The sequence below is a fragment of the Cucurbita moschata genome, unplaced genomic scaffold (genome assembly GCF_002738365.1).
Source record: "Cucurbita moschata cultivar Rifu unplaced genomic scaffold, Cmos_1.0 Cmo_Scf00016, whole genome shotgun sequence".
Classification (NCBI taxonomy): Eukaryota; Viridiplantae; Streptophyta; class Magnoliopsida; order Cucurbitales; family Cucurbitaceae; genus Cucurbita; species Cucurbita moschata.
The window spans coordinates 2,417,225-2,432,841 of NW_019268532.1; the positions used below are offsets into that span (position 1 = coordinate 2,417,225).

Sequence of the window (15,617 nt, forward strand, 5' to 3'; positions counted from 1 at the left end):
TTATTTTAATTAGCTAGTGCGAGGAATGGAATATGAAGATCTGAAGTTGGAGGAATATGAAGATTTGAACTTCTGATTTCAAGACCACTGAGTATATATTAATATGATTGAATTAAACTAAGTAAAATACTAATGAATAATTGGTTTTGTTCAAATAATACAAGTTTGATCTTTAAAAGATGTCTAAATATTCTATTATGGCTCGGTTTTAGCTAGAAATGCTATAGTTTTATTTCGATAATGTTTCGAAATACTCGTAGGTTATATTTTGGCTGGTTCCTTGACATTTAATTGTGTTCGTAGAAGATAGTTCTTATGTTTTCTTGACTCGAGAATTATTTGTATATCAATCTTAGTTGTCTCTTAATTCTCGTGCGTTGCATTATGTAAAATTTGTTAAAAGGGAAACCTAGAAGCTTCATATTCGTGTGTGAATAACTGATCTAGACACATGGGTACGTTAAAAAATTTATCATTTATACGTTTATCTGGTTTTTACTTATTATGTTTTATTCTCTCGATTTTCAATTAATCGTTTTAAATATTAATAATATAGAAAAAGAAAAAGAAAAATTGACAAAATTCCAATTAATCGTTTTAAAATATTAATAATATAGAAATGGAAAAAGAAAAAGAAAAATTGAGAAATTCCAGAATCTTCTTTTTCCTAGTGGACGGGATTTTTCTCTCTTTTTTCCCTTGTTTTTTTTTTCTTTTTAATTATATTTTATTGCTAGTTAATGGGCCCAACTTTGTGGGCCGAATTTGCACCTCAGGAGCCCACATATTAGAAAATAATGGGCCGAAGTACTCGCATTATGGGCCACAGCGGAGAATCCAATTCCTTGTCCTTTCCAAGTTCTAGTTTATTTATTTATTTATTTATTATTTTCATTTTTTCTATTGTATGGTTGAGAAAAACGATAATATATTTCATTTTAATATTATTTTTCATTTTTTTATATTTGAATTTTTAAAAAACCTTCCTTGTAATTTAATTTAATATTAATTATATATAAAAAATTATGCGATTAAGTGTTACGAAATAATCATATTTATATTTATTTAAGAAAATATATAATGTAAATAGTTTTTAGTTATTTATTTATTTAAAATAACCATAAATAAACAATTAAAACTAAATGCTATTTTAACCTAAAAATTGCGATTTTCTTTGAGGCATACATATTCTTATTTTTCTACCCGAACCGAAAGAAAGGCGAAGGGTACTTACTGCCCACTGCTCGCTATATAAATACCTGCCCGTCGCCGTCTCCCTCCATCGCTGCAGTTTTCTTATACGGATAAGACTTTTCGCAGGAAAGCGATTTCTGTGTATTCCAATGGCTGAAGAAGGGCAAGTGATCGCATGCCATAAGAAAGCTGAGTGGGATGCTCATTTAGCGAAAGCGAAGGAATCTGGAAAACTGGTATCGTATTGTTGTTTTTGTTTTTAAGGCTCCTCATTTCTAGATTTCAATTGATTTCGATCGGATTTTGGATTTACTGGATATTATGTGTATTGAAGCATTTCACGTTTATGATTGCTTGTTAGGAGATCGTTTGATGTTTTGGTAAAAGTCGCGATGGATTCGTTAGGGTTTCTGATCTCTCTTACGCTAGTAGTAATATTCGATTTATCTCGATTGAATGATCGTGTTGAAATTGATGCTTTCGAGTTTTCCTTTATAACGTTTTGTGGAATCTTTTGATTTGTGTTATTCTTTAATCATTCTCTGTTACTTTTTTCGTTCTTTTTGGTAAGAAATTGTTGATTATTCTATTTTGCGTTGACCGAACTTGAGTGATTCTGTATTACAGTTTGTGTCTGTTTTTTTGTTCCTGATGATTCTTAAGTTTTGTTTGATAGATTGTTGTGGATTTTACTGCTTCCTGGTGCGGGCCATGCCGTACAATTGCTCCATATTTCTCAGAATTGGCTAAGAATCATCCCGGTGTCGTTTTCCTGAAAGTGGACGTCGATGAATTGAACGTAAATATATTGAATCTCTTTTAACTCTTCTCAATCTATGATATCATATGTCAACATTTCTGTTCCATCGCGATATTGCTGATTACTGTAGCATGCAGTGGAGCTGTTTTCTTTTTGATTGATCAAACAAAGGCTTCTGTTTCTCTCTGCAGACTGTTGCTACCGAGTGGGAGATCAATGCAATGCCGACATTTGTTTTCATGAAACGAGGGGAAACAGTTCACAAGATTGTTGGTGCTGATAAATCGGCGCTGTTGAAAAAAATAGAAGAGCTCAAGACTCCAACTGCTGCTACTACTTCTTCTACTGCTTAGACACAATCAGCTTGGAGGATGTGGCCTCGTTGATTAGTATGGTGCAATGATGCTTCTGTTTTCGAGTTTGATCTTCTTGTCAATTTCATACGTTGTGTCTATGATCTCCACGGTTTTGTTTTCCCTAAAAGAAGTTGGATTATATGCAGAACTCTGAAAGATGATTCTGGTTCTTGTTATCTAGAACTTGCAGGTTTCAATGTGGAATAAATGGGGCTGGAATTTTTGTTGAATTCTCAAGTCTCATGATTTACACATTCTACCAGCAGGCTTCCGTAAGATCTTGACTCTATTTCTTATCTAATTCTCCATGGATGATGTTGTTTCAGCTTATTCTCATAGTAACTAAGAAGAATTGTTTCCTATGAGAAGAATCGTCAACATACACTTGAATTCCGTTCATGTCTAATACATGTTTGAACTTTGAAACTTTTAATTCCATGTCTATCTCTTATGTTAAGGACTTTATAAACACGAAATTGAATGTAGACGTTCTACGAATATCATTAGTTGATTTTTAATCTATGGTTTACTGAAGAACAGGGTGGCTGTGTGGCCTCGATAGAAGCACATCAGCGCATATGGAAAGGGGCTTCATATCCTGCAAGTTTTTCCCTTCTCTAGTCGTCGTCAAAAGAAAATAAATAATAATAATAATAATCATAATTCCCTAAAGAATGAATTTTTTAGCTTTTGGTTTGATGTGGTGGTTCGCTTTAGTTTATATATATATATATATGTTTTTTTTTTTTTGGGCATAATGCTGGTCTCATGTTTTATTGAATAATTTTGTAATTTTACTTTAAAATATTATATTTTGAAATCGATAGATTAATTAAAATTACACCCCGAGGATCAAAAAGATATATATATATATATATTGGAATGTAAAGTTTTTGTAATTAATTAAAAGAATAAAGAGAGGAATTAATTTGAAGCATAAAGTATGGAGCGACCAAAACAATAAAAGATAAATTAAGAGGTAAGGATGGGTTGATTGGTCAAATTCAATTTAGAATCTAACTATAATTTCCATCAATTCAAGATAAATCATTCCTTGATTCTTTTATTATTTTTTCTTTTTTAAAAATGTCTCTTTATTTTTGGACCAGATAAATTTGGCCCTTACTTTATTCGGTCTGGAATCAATTTCAACTCAAATCATTATAAAAAAAAAAAAAAAAAAAAAAAAAAAAAAAAACCCTTCCTAAAATATGGTGCTCAACTTCTAAAGTTTTATATTTATTTTATGCACGCTTCAATTTTTTTTTTATTTTTTATTTTTTATTTTATTTTGGAGCATAAAATAGTGAAAAAAAAGATACTAAAGGGTTACTGCTGCTGGCTGATTATTGGCTGATTTATACATTTGTGTAAAAATTAGGATGTTTATTTTTCATATTTATGTTTATTTGGTCTTCAAACTTTTAATTTTGTGCTCGATAATAGAAGGTTAACAAAATTTAAGAAATTTTTTTAAACTTTTAATTTTGTGTCTAATAGGTCGTTGATTTATTTAAACGTTCAAACAATAATAATAGTATCGGTGGTGGTTAGTTTTTTTAAAATTATTTAAATTATAGATATTTAGCTCTCAAATGTTTAATATTTATACTCATCGAAAAGTTTCTTTGAAAATAATTACAAAATTAGATGGGTATTTTTTGAAAAGCACATTTATTCCAAAAAAAAAAAAAAAAAAAAAAAAAAAAAAAAAAAGTTTCCAACCCTTAAATTCTCCTCAAAACCAAGTAAAAATTCAGTATCTTTCACCCAGAAAATTACTACAAAGTTCAATGACACGACCATTTGAGTTAACATTGCAGCAATGGGCTCCTCCGACAAGCCATAATAGCCATTGATGGAATGTCTAAAATTGGGTCTAAGGTAAGCACCCAAGCGTATAGCAATTTGCTTCAACTTTCTTAGATGTTGATTCTATTGAAGTGGGTCGTGAGCTCCATGTTCGTATGTGTTTATACGAAGCTAACAAGCATATATGCGAAATGTGGATTTTGATGCACATAAGGTGTTTGATGAATTGCTGCACAGGATTTGTACACTTGGTCGGCAATGATAGGTGCATATTCGATGTGGGATGAGTTGTTATATGAATAATTCGTTCATAACACATTTGGAGAGGTGCACCATCTATTTACAGTTAAGGGAATAAATTTGATTAGAACATATTGAATTTGAAGTATTTGATTCATGGTACTGATTCTTTTCTGTTTTCCTTTTCTTTTTTCTCTGTGTTTACTAATAATTCTATTTCTTCATTGAAACAATTCATATAGATTCTTAATTGTGGTTAGTTGAGCATGTAGACATACATGCCTGTCTGGGTGCATAGTTTACTGTTTCTTGCAGATGTCTGATGGCATGACACATTCAGCTTGAAACTGTGATATTGTATCACCTATTATGATGAAGTCATACGAAATAAGGTGTCTTAATCATGCCATGAATGATTTAGATTTAAGAAGGCTTTATTGTATTTTTTAAGTTTTAGAGTATTGTCTTTAAAATAATAAATTACAATTAGTTAGTGGCCGTTATGGTATTGGAAAGTTACAACATTTCAATTAACAAAATAGTCATTCATGTTATTGTTTTAGTATAAAGATTTTGGATATTATAACGAAAGTTGTATATTATGCTTCGTAAGCCATGAGCTTGTTCCTTTACCTTTCTTGTGTTTAGATTTGCATGCTAGATTCATTCAAGTAGTCTTGATTAAGCTATCTTGTGGAGTGATTTGAATCACGAGTTTAGAATCGAGTTTTCTTTACTTTTGATCTTGATCATCAAGGTAATCCGTTTCCTATTCGAACCCGTTTACTTTTGATTTTGATCTTGATCAAGCTACCTCCTTGGCTTAGATGATGCTCACCCAAGACTGATATGTCCAGTCCATCTTGATTTATGTTTGCCTTTGGTTATCAGAAATCTTCTTAAAAGATGGGTGTTTAATAATAGTTCGGTTATGTTCCTTTACGAGTGAACATACTATTATTGATTGTCAAGCATCTTCTTACTTGTCGGGTATCATTTTCTGCAGAGTCCATGATAGTTACGCACGTTTGAAGAAAGCTTGTGCATCTAAACCGCGTATGCTAGGGAGAGGGTTTCACACCCTTATAAAAATACTTCGTTCCCCTCTCCAACCGATGTGGATCTCACACCATGCCTACTTAAGTCACATTTAGGTACAGAATGTCAAATTTCACACTATTAAACTTTCACCTTCAATGTTTGTTTATTAGATGGAATGTGCATAATGATTAGCTGGTGCGTCTCTAGTTAAGATTCCATACCTAGGATACTAAGCGAATCACCATATTTTAAGCTAATGTCGATGAGAATAATAATGATGCCAAACAGATTAGACTCCATTGCGAAGAGCCACTCTTTGTTCTGTTTTCTTTAACATTAGATTCTCTACTAAATCTTTCCACTCCATAGTGAAGATTGGAATCTAACTCCCATCATTTGCAAAGCTTTTAAATCCTCACAATTGGTATTGCACACTGCAGTTGTGCACAGCCATCAGAGTTCAAGAGAATTGTTGCTCTGTTCACTCTTCCATTGTTGTTTCCGTCACAAGAATGGTAGCTGCTATTCATTTCTTTTGTATTATTAATTGCATACACTTTGTTTGTTTGTGTGATATTCCACATTGGTTGTTGGGGAGGAGAACGAAATACCTTTTATAAAGGGTGTGGAAACCTTTCCCTAGCAGACGTTTTAAAAACCTTGAGGGCAAGCCTGAAAGGGAAAGCCCAAAGAGGATAATATCTGCTAGTGGTGGGACTGGACCGTTATAGTTTTTTAGCCAGCTAGTTAGAAATTTGCTTTTCCTCGGCAGAGTTCTGATGATTCTCAAAAGATCAAGCCAGTCTCGGCTGGACCCTTTGGAGGACCAGGTGGGAACAAGTGGGATGATGGGGTTTTTTCGAGTATCAGGCAGTTGGTAATTTCTCATGGAGCTGGTATCGACTCCATTAAGATTCAATATGATGTGAAGGGAACGCCAATTTGGTCTGATAGACATGGAGGAAATGGTGGCACTAAAACAGACACGGTACATATTGGTTCTAGTTTGATCATTGATGAAAAACACAATTTTCTGTGTACTATGTGGTTTCATTTTTTGTTTTTCAGGTGAAACTTGACTTCCCGGATGAGTACTTGACGATGATCCGAGGACACTACGGTAGCTTTGTGTCATATGACCAAATTTTCGTTCGATCCCTGACATTTATGAGCAACAAAAGGAAGTATGGACCTTACGGGGTCGAACTCGGAAGAGTTTTCTCATTCCCAACGACCGAGGGCAAGCTTGTCGGGTTCCATGGCAGGAGTGGATTGTACTTGGATGCCATTGGAGTTTACCTAAAGCCTATGCCAATACAAACGCCATCTAAAGCAATTATTCAATCACAGAGTTATGTTGCTACTAAGACAGAAAGTGAAGGCTATTCAATTATACAAGGAAGTGTTGGCCAAAATTATGATATTGTTCTTGCTGTAAAGCAGAAGGATGAACTCAAAAAGCCCCTTCCATCAAGCTCCTCAAGCTCAGAATCAAGTGATGATGAATCCATAACCAAGGTGAGTTTCCTTTAATCGTCTCGTCATTTCGAGTATGTTTCTTTTCCCTCGCACGTCTACTCCTTCAGATAGAAATATAATGGTTGGGAATGGTCATATATCTCAGAGGCCTGTTAAGAAAGGACCTTCTAAAGCTGAAAATGTTGTGCCATGTGGACCCTGGGGTGGCTCAGGAGGAACTGCATTTGATGATGGATGTTACACTGGCGTCAGACAAATTAATATATCGCGCAATGCCGGGATCGTATACATAAAAGCTCTGTATGCTTGCGATGAGGAATCGATATGGGGAAGCCGGGCTGGTGGAAATGTAGGCTTCAAACATGACAAGGTGAATGTATTTTCTACGTATTATTCTGTGATATCCTACATTAGTTGGGGAGGAAAACGAAACATCTTTTATAAGGGTGTGGAAACCTTTTCCTAGCATACGCGTTTAAATCCTTGAGGAGAACCCCGAAAAGAAAAGCCCAAAGAGAACAATATCTGCTAGCGGTGGGCTTGGGCCATTATAAATGATATCAGAGCCCGTCATCGGGCAATGTGTCAGCGAGGAGACTATTCCCCAAAGGGGGGTAGACACGAGGCAGTGTGCCAGTAAGGATACTGGGCCCCGAAGAGGGTGGATTTGGTGGGGGTCCCACATCGATTGGGGAAAGGAATAAGTGCCAGCGAGGACGCTGGGCCCTGAAAGGGGTGAATTGTGATATCCCACATTGGTTGGGGAGAAGAACGAATCACCCTTTATAAGGGTGTGGAAACCTTTCCCTAGCAAGCGTTTTAAAGCCTTGAGGGAAAGCCCAAAGAGGACAATATCTGCTTGCGGTGGGCTTGGGCCATTACATATTCGATCAGACGACATGTTATTTTGGGTTTTAGTTATTACATTTCTTGTTATCTTAGTCGTAGCAACCGTTTTGCAGGTTATCTTCGACTATCCATACGAAATCTTGACTCATGTAACTGGACACTATGGTCCTGTAATGTACATGGGACCTAACGTTATCAAGTCACTCACATTCCATACTACAAAAGCCAAGTATGGACCATTTGGGGAGGCACAAGGAACCCCTTTCAGTACCAACGTCAAGGAGGGGAAGATTGTTGGATTTCATGGCAGGAAAGGTCTGTTCCTCGATGCTCTCGGCGTGCACATAGTAGAAGGAAAAGTGACCCCGGTGTCTCGTCCTCCATCCAGTGATATCGTTCCTGCTACACAACCACTTCTCGAAAACGAGAGCGCCCATTGGACTAAGAAACTTGCTCCTTCAAATGGAAGACCACTTGAAGAGGTACTTTCTAACTCAGCTCATCATTTTAGATAAGTCTGGTCATGAAAGAGCTTATGGATGGATTGGTTACTTGTTTCGTAGATGGCTCGTGTAGTAAAAGAACCAGCTCCCTGTGGACCGGGACCGTGGGGCGGGGATGGAGGGAAACCGTGGGACGATGGAGTGTTTTCTGGCATTAAACAAATATACTTGACCAAATCTCTTGAAGCTTTTTGTTCAATCCAAATTGAATATGATCGAAACAAGCAATCAGTTTGGTCAGTTAAGCATGGAGGAAACGGTGGAACGACCGTGCATCGGGTACCGATAAATTTAAAACCTTAAACGTGCGTTCACAAGCACACGATCATTTATTCTGGCTGTGTATTTGCAGGTAAAACTAGATTATCCACATGAAGTGTTGACTTGTATCTCGGGATATTACGGTTACGTCGGTAAAGATGAACGACAACAAGTTATAAAGTCGCTTACTTTACACACAAGTAGGGGGAAGTTTGGACCGTTCGGGGAGGAGATAGGAACCTTTTTCACGTCGACAATAACCGAGGGGAAGGTGGTTGGCTTCCATGGGAGGAGCAGCTTGTACTTGGACGCCATTGGAGTTCACATGCAGCACTGGCTAGGTAGCCAAAGATCATCCAAGTCGTCCATGTTTAGACTGTTCTGATATGAAACTGAAGAACAAATAAAGCTTGGATGGAGCAATATGGTTCCATTAACAATCTATTCTGAATGTTTGGCTTAGTCAAAGGAAGCCTCAGTTTGATATTATTAGTAAAATGTAATAAAAAGTACTATAAAACCGGACGGACAAAATGAGTCGTTCCTAGCTCGAGTTTTAGATAAGCTTCTTCCAATCATGTTTGGTAATAGAACAGGACGGACATTTTTTTACATCTATATGTCCCTCCCTTGTGGCGACATAGATCGAAAAAGGGGAAGAGAGGGATGGAGTCACGTAGGGGTATTTTTGACTTTTTGCTATGATCAATGATTTGACGTTTATGTTTAGTGATAGAACAGAACAGCTTGCTCGGGCATCCTTTACATCTCCATGTCCCTCCTTATGGCAACATGGAGCGAAAAAAGGAAAGACGAGGGATGGTGTTAAGTAGGGGTATTTTTGACTTTTTGCTATACGTAGTGATTTTCCAAGCAGTGGGAGGAGATCAGGACTCTGACCGCGTGCCTGTTGAAGAATGAGCCGACCTCTCATAGGCAGTGGCTTGGTTAAGGGAACCCACCTGAGTCGTAGCAAAAGCAAGTCTTCATGGGGTAATTGTCATTGCTTATGGACCCGAACCTGGGTGATCTATCCATGACCAGGATGAAGCTTCATTTATGTTCCGTCGAGAGACTATCTAAACCCTAGCTTTAGGTTGCATGGGCAAACTACGATGAATTGAATTTTAGCCTCAAAGCGTTTTTTCTTTCACGTTAGCACCTCATGTCGTATAAGCTACCCGAAAAATAGCCTAATAAAGAAAGAGCCTAGGTGACAATGTGACATGTCAACAAACTTTGGTATGTAAAAAATGAAAATAAAAAATAAAATAGATATTAATTATTTTGGGCCTTGGAAAGAAAATGGTAATGGGCCTAAAATTCTTCCAATCCTTAAAAAAAATGCTTATGGGCCTAGAAAAAACAAACAAATAAATTTTTGGTTAGCTAAATTGCCAATGGACTAAAATACCCTCAGCCTGGTGCTCATGACGTGCTACGGAACCTCCACCGTGTCGAGGGACCAAGCAAGACATAGCTAGCAGCATAGGAGCCGACTCGGCGTCAGCGGCTTCGTATCGCACTAGACTAATCCAATATGTGGTTCCACACGTGACATTGAGTCAGCTCCTATCAACGACTACCACCGCCCTCGTTTTGTCTTATTACGCTCAAATAATTTCTTCAACATAAGTAACACAAAAAGCCATCACAGAAGGACGTTGTCATTCACATCTTGATAATAATAGTAGATTTGACGTTGATTTTGGCCAAACTTTGACTCGTCTTGACCTTAGAGGGATAGATGAATCCTTCCGATCTCGTATGACAAATACATACAAATCCATGAGTATATATAAAGCAATTCCTATCTTGAATTTTTATCTAACTCGAACGTTTGTTTCTCGAGAAAGGAATATAACTTGTACTAGTTTTCCATTTGGTCGGATTTTTGGCATTCCAAGCTTCATAATGTTCTAAGTGAAATGAATATGTAAAGAAAAATCATATGGTCTTCATGCATATAACCTTATAAGATAGTGACATTTTTCAAGAACCAAAATATAGTGTGTTATTATTGCCTTCCCAAACATCTCCCTTTCTTCATTTTTCTAACTTACCATTGCATCTTTCCATACTTTTGTCCTTTTAACGTTTCCGTCTCGTTTCGTAATAATTTATCGATACTTTTTGGATTACTTCAAATAGTTGTTTGTCGTTCATTACTTGAAAGCTAAGTTGTCGTTATTCTATATTCATAATTCCAATACGTGTTTGACGTTAGTACTTAGTTTCAATCTCCTACTTGGGTGGATGTGTGATACCTGAGTAGAGATGTCCACAGGACGGGACAGGAACGAGGACCTTCCCTCTCCCCGTCCCTGTGAAATTTTCTATTTATTTTTTGCAGGAATTGGGTTACATGAATGAATCGAGATCGCATCACCCGAGTAAAAGAAGGTTACATGAATGAATCGAGGTCACACCCGAGTAATTCTATGTCAAGTGACCTCCTAGAAATTTTTAAAAAATGTATGTGAGTGAGAATAAAACATGTTGAAAGGATCCGTGTTGATCTATGAGAATAGTCTTTACTCTTAGAAGCGATGAGTATAACGTGACCATGTCATAGGGGATCATCGAGGCCATTAAGTGCCAAATCCAGATTCCAAACCCTCGTACGAATTCTAGGCATGAGACATTACAAATGGTATCAGAGCAGTACCGCTCCTAAAAAGATGTGATTCAGGGTCGAACCAAGGTGAAAACTGGTAGACATACGACACCCGGACAAAGGAGGAATACATGAATGAGCCTAGACCACGTCAAAATAAGAGCTTTTTCAAATTTAATATTATATAAAATGAAAAACAGAGAGAGCCCATGGATTGTATGCCCACTGTAAAGTTAAAATCATGTGTTGCTTTTTTGGGTTTAGAGAGAGAAATTATTAACTTTTTGGTTAAAAAGATGTGTAATATTTTACTTTTTAACCCCTTTAACTAAAATAGAAAAAGATTTTATTTGTGAGTAGGAGAATAAAATCCCTTTCTCTTTCCTTTTTCTTCTCTCACATCATGCCACTATCTTTAAACACGGACCTCATCGACCCTATATATTGTAATGGTAACGGTCCAGGTCCAGGTCCACCGCTAGTAGATATTGTCCTCTTTAAGCTTTCCTTTTTGGGCATCCCCTCAAAGCTTTAAAACGCGTCTGTTAGGGGAAGGTTTCCACACCTATAAACGATGTTTTGTTCTCTTCCCCAACCAATGTGGGACGTCACAATCCACACCCTGGGGCCAGCGTTCTCGCTAGCACTCATTCCTTTCTCTAATCGATGTGGAACCCCCACCAAATCCACCTCCTTTGGGGCCATTGCCCTTACTGACGCACTGCTTCGTGTCTACTCCCCTTCTGGGAACAACGAAAAGATTGCCACATCATTCAGTGTCTGGCTCTGATACCATTTGTAACAACTCGGTCTACCACTAGCAAATATTGTCCTCTTTCAGCTTTCCCTTTCGGGCTTCCCCTCAAGACTTTAAAACATGTCTACTAAGGGAAGGTTTCCACATCTATAAAGGGTGTTTTGTTCTCCTCCTCAACCAATTCAACATCACAGTAACAATTCGATCTCGAGGTTAAAATTTTGTTCAGGAGATCACTCAACATAAAATTGCTGCAAGCAAAACACATTGAGTTTTAAATTTTTATGATTAAGCTGTTCTCGAGATTCCTCCCATCTGGGTATACTCTCATATCAGTTCATTCATGCATCCTTCATTTACTCGAGTGTCACATTAACTGTGTGAGCTAAACGATCACGGATTATCTGGTCTCCACAACAAGCAGCACCAACCACCAATAATTTTCTCGCTCCTACCTCGAAAAAAATCTTTTAATGAAAAAATAATAAAAATTAAAAAATAGATACTTTTTTCTTCTCCAAGAAGTGCTTTTACTCAGCTCAATATTCTTTAATAATGGTTAATTATGGAAATTAATAATCCAAATTTATTAAAATTCAACTAAGTAGCTGTTGACTGCAACCCTATTCACATAAAAGCATATTTAAAGTAATTATAAATATTTAACCTATGTTCTCTTTTACCCTCAAAAGCATATCATATAGCCATTATAATTAAATATCACTTTACCCAATTCACATAATATTTTATATTCACCTTATTATAAAATTTGTAAGATAATAATGCATGATCAACGATAACATAGGGTAAAAAAATAAATACGGTTAGACGAACACGACTCTCCACAATGGTATATGATATTGTCCACTTTGAGCATAACCTTTCATGGCTTTGCTTTCGAGGAGTCTCGACTTCTTTTTCTTTTTGGAATCCTTTGTTCAACATGGCTAAGGATACCATGTTAGATGAACACGACTCTCCACAATGGTATGATATTGTCTACTTTGAGCATAAGCTCTCATGGTTTTACTTTCAAGGAGCCTCGACTCCTTTTTCTTTTTGGAGTCTTTTGTTCGACATGGCTAAGTTTAGGGCATGACTCTGATACTATGTTAGATGAACACGACTCTCCACAATGATGTGATACTGTCCACTTTGAGCATAACCTCTCATAGCGTTGCTTTGGGTTTCCTCAGAAGGCCTCGTACCAATGGATATAGTATTATTTGATTATAAACTCATGATCGTTTCCTAAAATTAGCCGACGTGGGACTTTCATCATTCAACAAATACTATTTTTTATTTTGAATAACGTAGTTAGTCAACAGGTAGGAGGGAGCGTTGGAAGCGAGTAACGTAAGATAAAAGACATGAACTAAAATAATAAATTAAGACATTATATTTATTATTTAGAAGAATAATTAGAAGCATGCAAAACAAAGCAAGATGTTCATGGTATAATTTGAATATTTAGGAAAGTACAATTATGTTTTGTTTTTTTAGACCAACGAGGAAAATGCCACTTCCTCTTTCCCAAATTCCAACATGTTTGGTCAATTTCTCCACTTTTTATCAATAAATTTTTTATTTTTTATTTTTTTCGAATTCGATAAATTTGATTCAAATTGGATCCGTCAAAGGTAATTCAACTATTTAATCACTCGAGATTAGTTTAACAAATCTAATTATTATACCCTTGAATTTGTTTCATTTTGTTTCATTTTGGTCCCTTCGTCTTGAATCTGGTACCAACGGGTATCATCCCTCCTACAACAACGTTAAGACCTTTCAACTAAGAGATGGGCTTTTGCTAAAACTCGAACAGTTTCTTTCAAACTTACTTCGTATATGCAAAAATGAGTATTTAGAGATTCTTTCGTTATACCCAATAACATGGCTCAATAACAGGTCGTGTAACAGCTCAAGTCCACCGCTAACAAATATTGTCTTGTTTAGACTTTCCCTTTCGAGTTTCCCCTCAAGATTCTTAAAAATACGTCTGATAGACAGAGATTTTCACATCCTTATAAAAAAAAATTTGTTCCCCTCTTCAACCGATGTGAAATCTCACAGACCACTTCTTTCAAAGGACCACATTCATTTACACTCGAAGCAATCTAATAAACTAAAGAAAAAAAATACAAAAATTAAAATAAATATTTTAAAATTAACTCACCAGCTAGGTAAGTAAAGTAAAAAAAAAAGGTAAAAAAAAAAAAAAAATCTATTTTTACCCCTTGTTTTGGCCATAAAACACAACACCCAACAGTAAAAAACAATCCACTCTGTCTCTGTGTAAGCAAATCTTATAGATCCTCTGTTTTGAAAGAAATATTTAATGCATGGGGCTTCTTTAAAAATAAATAAAAAATAAAAAAAGGACAGATTCTGTCATTCTAGATCTTGTTTTAATGGGTAAAAACCAAGAAAAAAAATCTGGGTTTGATTGGGAGATGCTGTCTGAAAAGACACAAAATTATTCTGCTTTTTACACTCTAATTTCAAACACACAAACACTTTGGTCACCCAAATGTTTCATTTTTCCTCCCCGTCTCGTCTCTACGTTCAACCATGGTAGGTATCGAGCCAAATCTTTCGCCTCGATGTTCGGTTTACGGAGGGGACACGTTAGCTTAAGTTTGTTCGATCTGGTCTCTAAGTTGAATCTTCAACTTTGTACATGTTTTATTGAGCTACTTGAATTGTCGGTTTGTGATTCTTTTGGTGGAAACATTATGAAAACGACTATGTGGTATAATAAGATTATTGATTTATATGTTACTTATAAGATCAAAAAATTGGTGACGTGGAAAATGTCTTAACTGTTCCCTATGTTGAGGATATTTAGCCTTTTATTACGGTATACATATGTATCATATTTAACCCTTGATTATAGGCTAATATCTTGTATTCATTTATGTTTCTTAGAGAGAGGTTTCCACATCCTTATAAATAATGTTTCGTTTTCCTCCATAATCGGTGTGGGATCTCACAATCCACCCCCCTTCGGGGCCTAGTGTCCTTATTGGCACACCGCTTCGTGTCCACCTCCCTTCGGAGTGCAGCCTCCTAGCTGGCACATCGCTTAATGTCTAGCTCTGATAACATTTGCAGCAATTTAAGCCCACCACCAGCAGATATTGTCCTATTTGAGCTTTCCCCTTCGGACTTCCCTTCAAAGTTTTTAAAATACGTATGTTCGAGAGAGGTTTCCAAACGCATTATAAAAAAATCTACTTTTTTTTATCTTTTAACACGATTTCTTCCAATAAAATCCTTTATAAAGAAATACATGAAATTTCTTCTAAAGTTGGCATGAAAGTCCGACCAATAAGAGTAACATAGAATGGTAAATTTAAGGAATTTAACTACGTCCAACAAGGGTGAAAGTAAATAAACAAGACCGTAATTTACATCCAATTAAATTTTGACACGTAGAGAGAAAAAGTACGTGGCAATAAATTATTAGTGGTCCCCACCTATGCCTTTTGGTAAGAGAATTAAAACATAGCACTCATTTATTGGCCAATCATTTTCCTTCTGCCCTCGTGGGCCCCACCCAATTCACACCAATACTTCTCATCAAATTTATTACATTATTATTATTATTATTATTATTATTAATTTATTATTTCAATATTATAAATAAATAAATAAAAACCATAATTAATTATATATAAAAATATAATCTTAGGCTTAGATACTGTTTGTTTGTTTTTTTTTTTTTTTTTTTAACAATTATTTTGCT

General features: G+C 35.9%; 2 protein-coding genes across 7 annotated transcripts; both read left to right on the forward strand.

Annotated features, from left to right (window-relative positions):
• The first annotated feature begins 1,215 nt into the window (after positions 1-1,215).
• LOC111454193 (thioredoxin H-type-like) lies at positions 1,216-2,640 on the forward strand. The gene is made up of 3 exons (XM_023095560.1): positions 1,216-1,430; positions 1,871-1,993; positions 2,146-2,640. Exons 1-3 carry the CDS (start codon positions 1,344-1,346, stop codon positions 2,305-2,307), a joined length of 372 nt encoding a protein of 123 aa, XP_022951328.1. The 5' UTR covers positions 1,216-1,343; the 3' UTR covers positions 2,308-2,640.
• LOC111454185 (jacalin-related lectin 3) lies at positions 2,488-9,107 on the forward strand. 6 transcript variants are annotated; one of them, XM_023095546.1, is made up of 8 exons: positions 2,488-2,582; positions 2,851-2,898; positions 6,176-6,391; positions 6,472-6,921; positions 7,028-7,252; positions 7,845-8,213; positions 8,295-8,513; positions 8,587-9,104. In XM_023095546.1, the coding sequence occupies exons 1-8, from the start codon at positions 2,553-2,555 to the stop codon at positions 8,878-8,880; spliced, it is 1,851 nt and encodes a 616-aa protein (XP_022951314.1). In that variant the 5' UTR covers positions 2,488-2,552; the 3' UTR covers positions 8,881-9,104. The 6 variants fall into 6 exon arrangements, with proteins under 6 accessions (XP_022951314.1, XP_022951319.1, XP_022951315.1 ...); XM_023095551.1 differs by lacking the exon at positions 7,028-7,252; XM_023095547.1 differs by lacking the exon at positions 2,851-2,898 and having other exon boundaries at positions 2,508-2,582.
• The last annotated feature ends 6,510 nt before the right edge of the window (positions 9,108-15,617 follow it).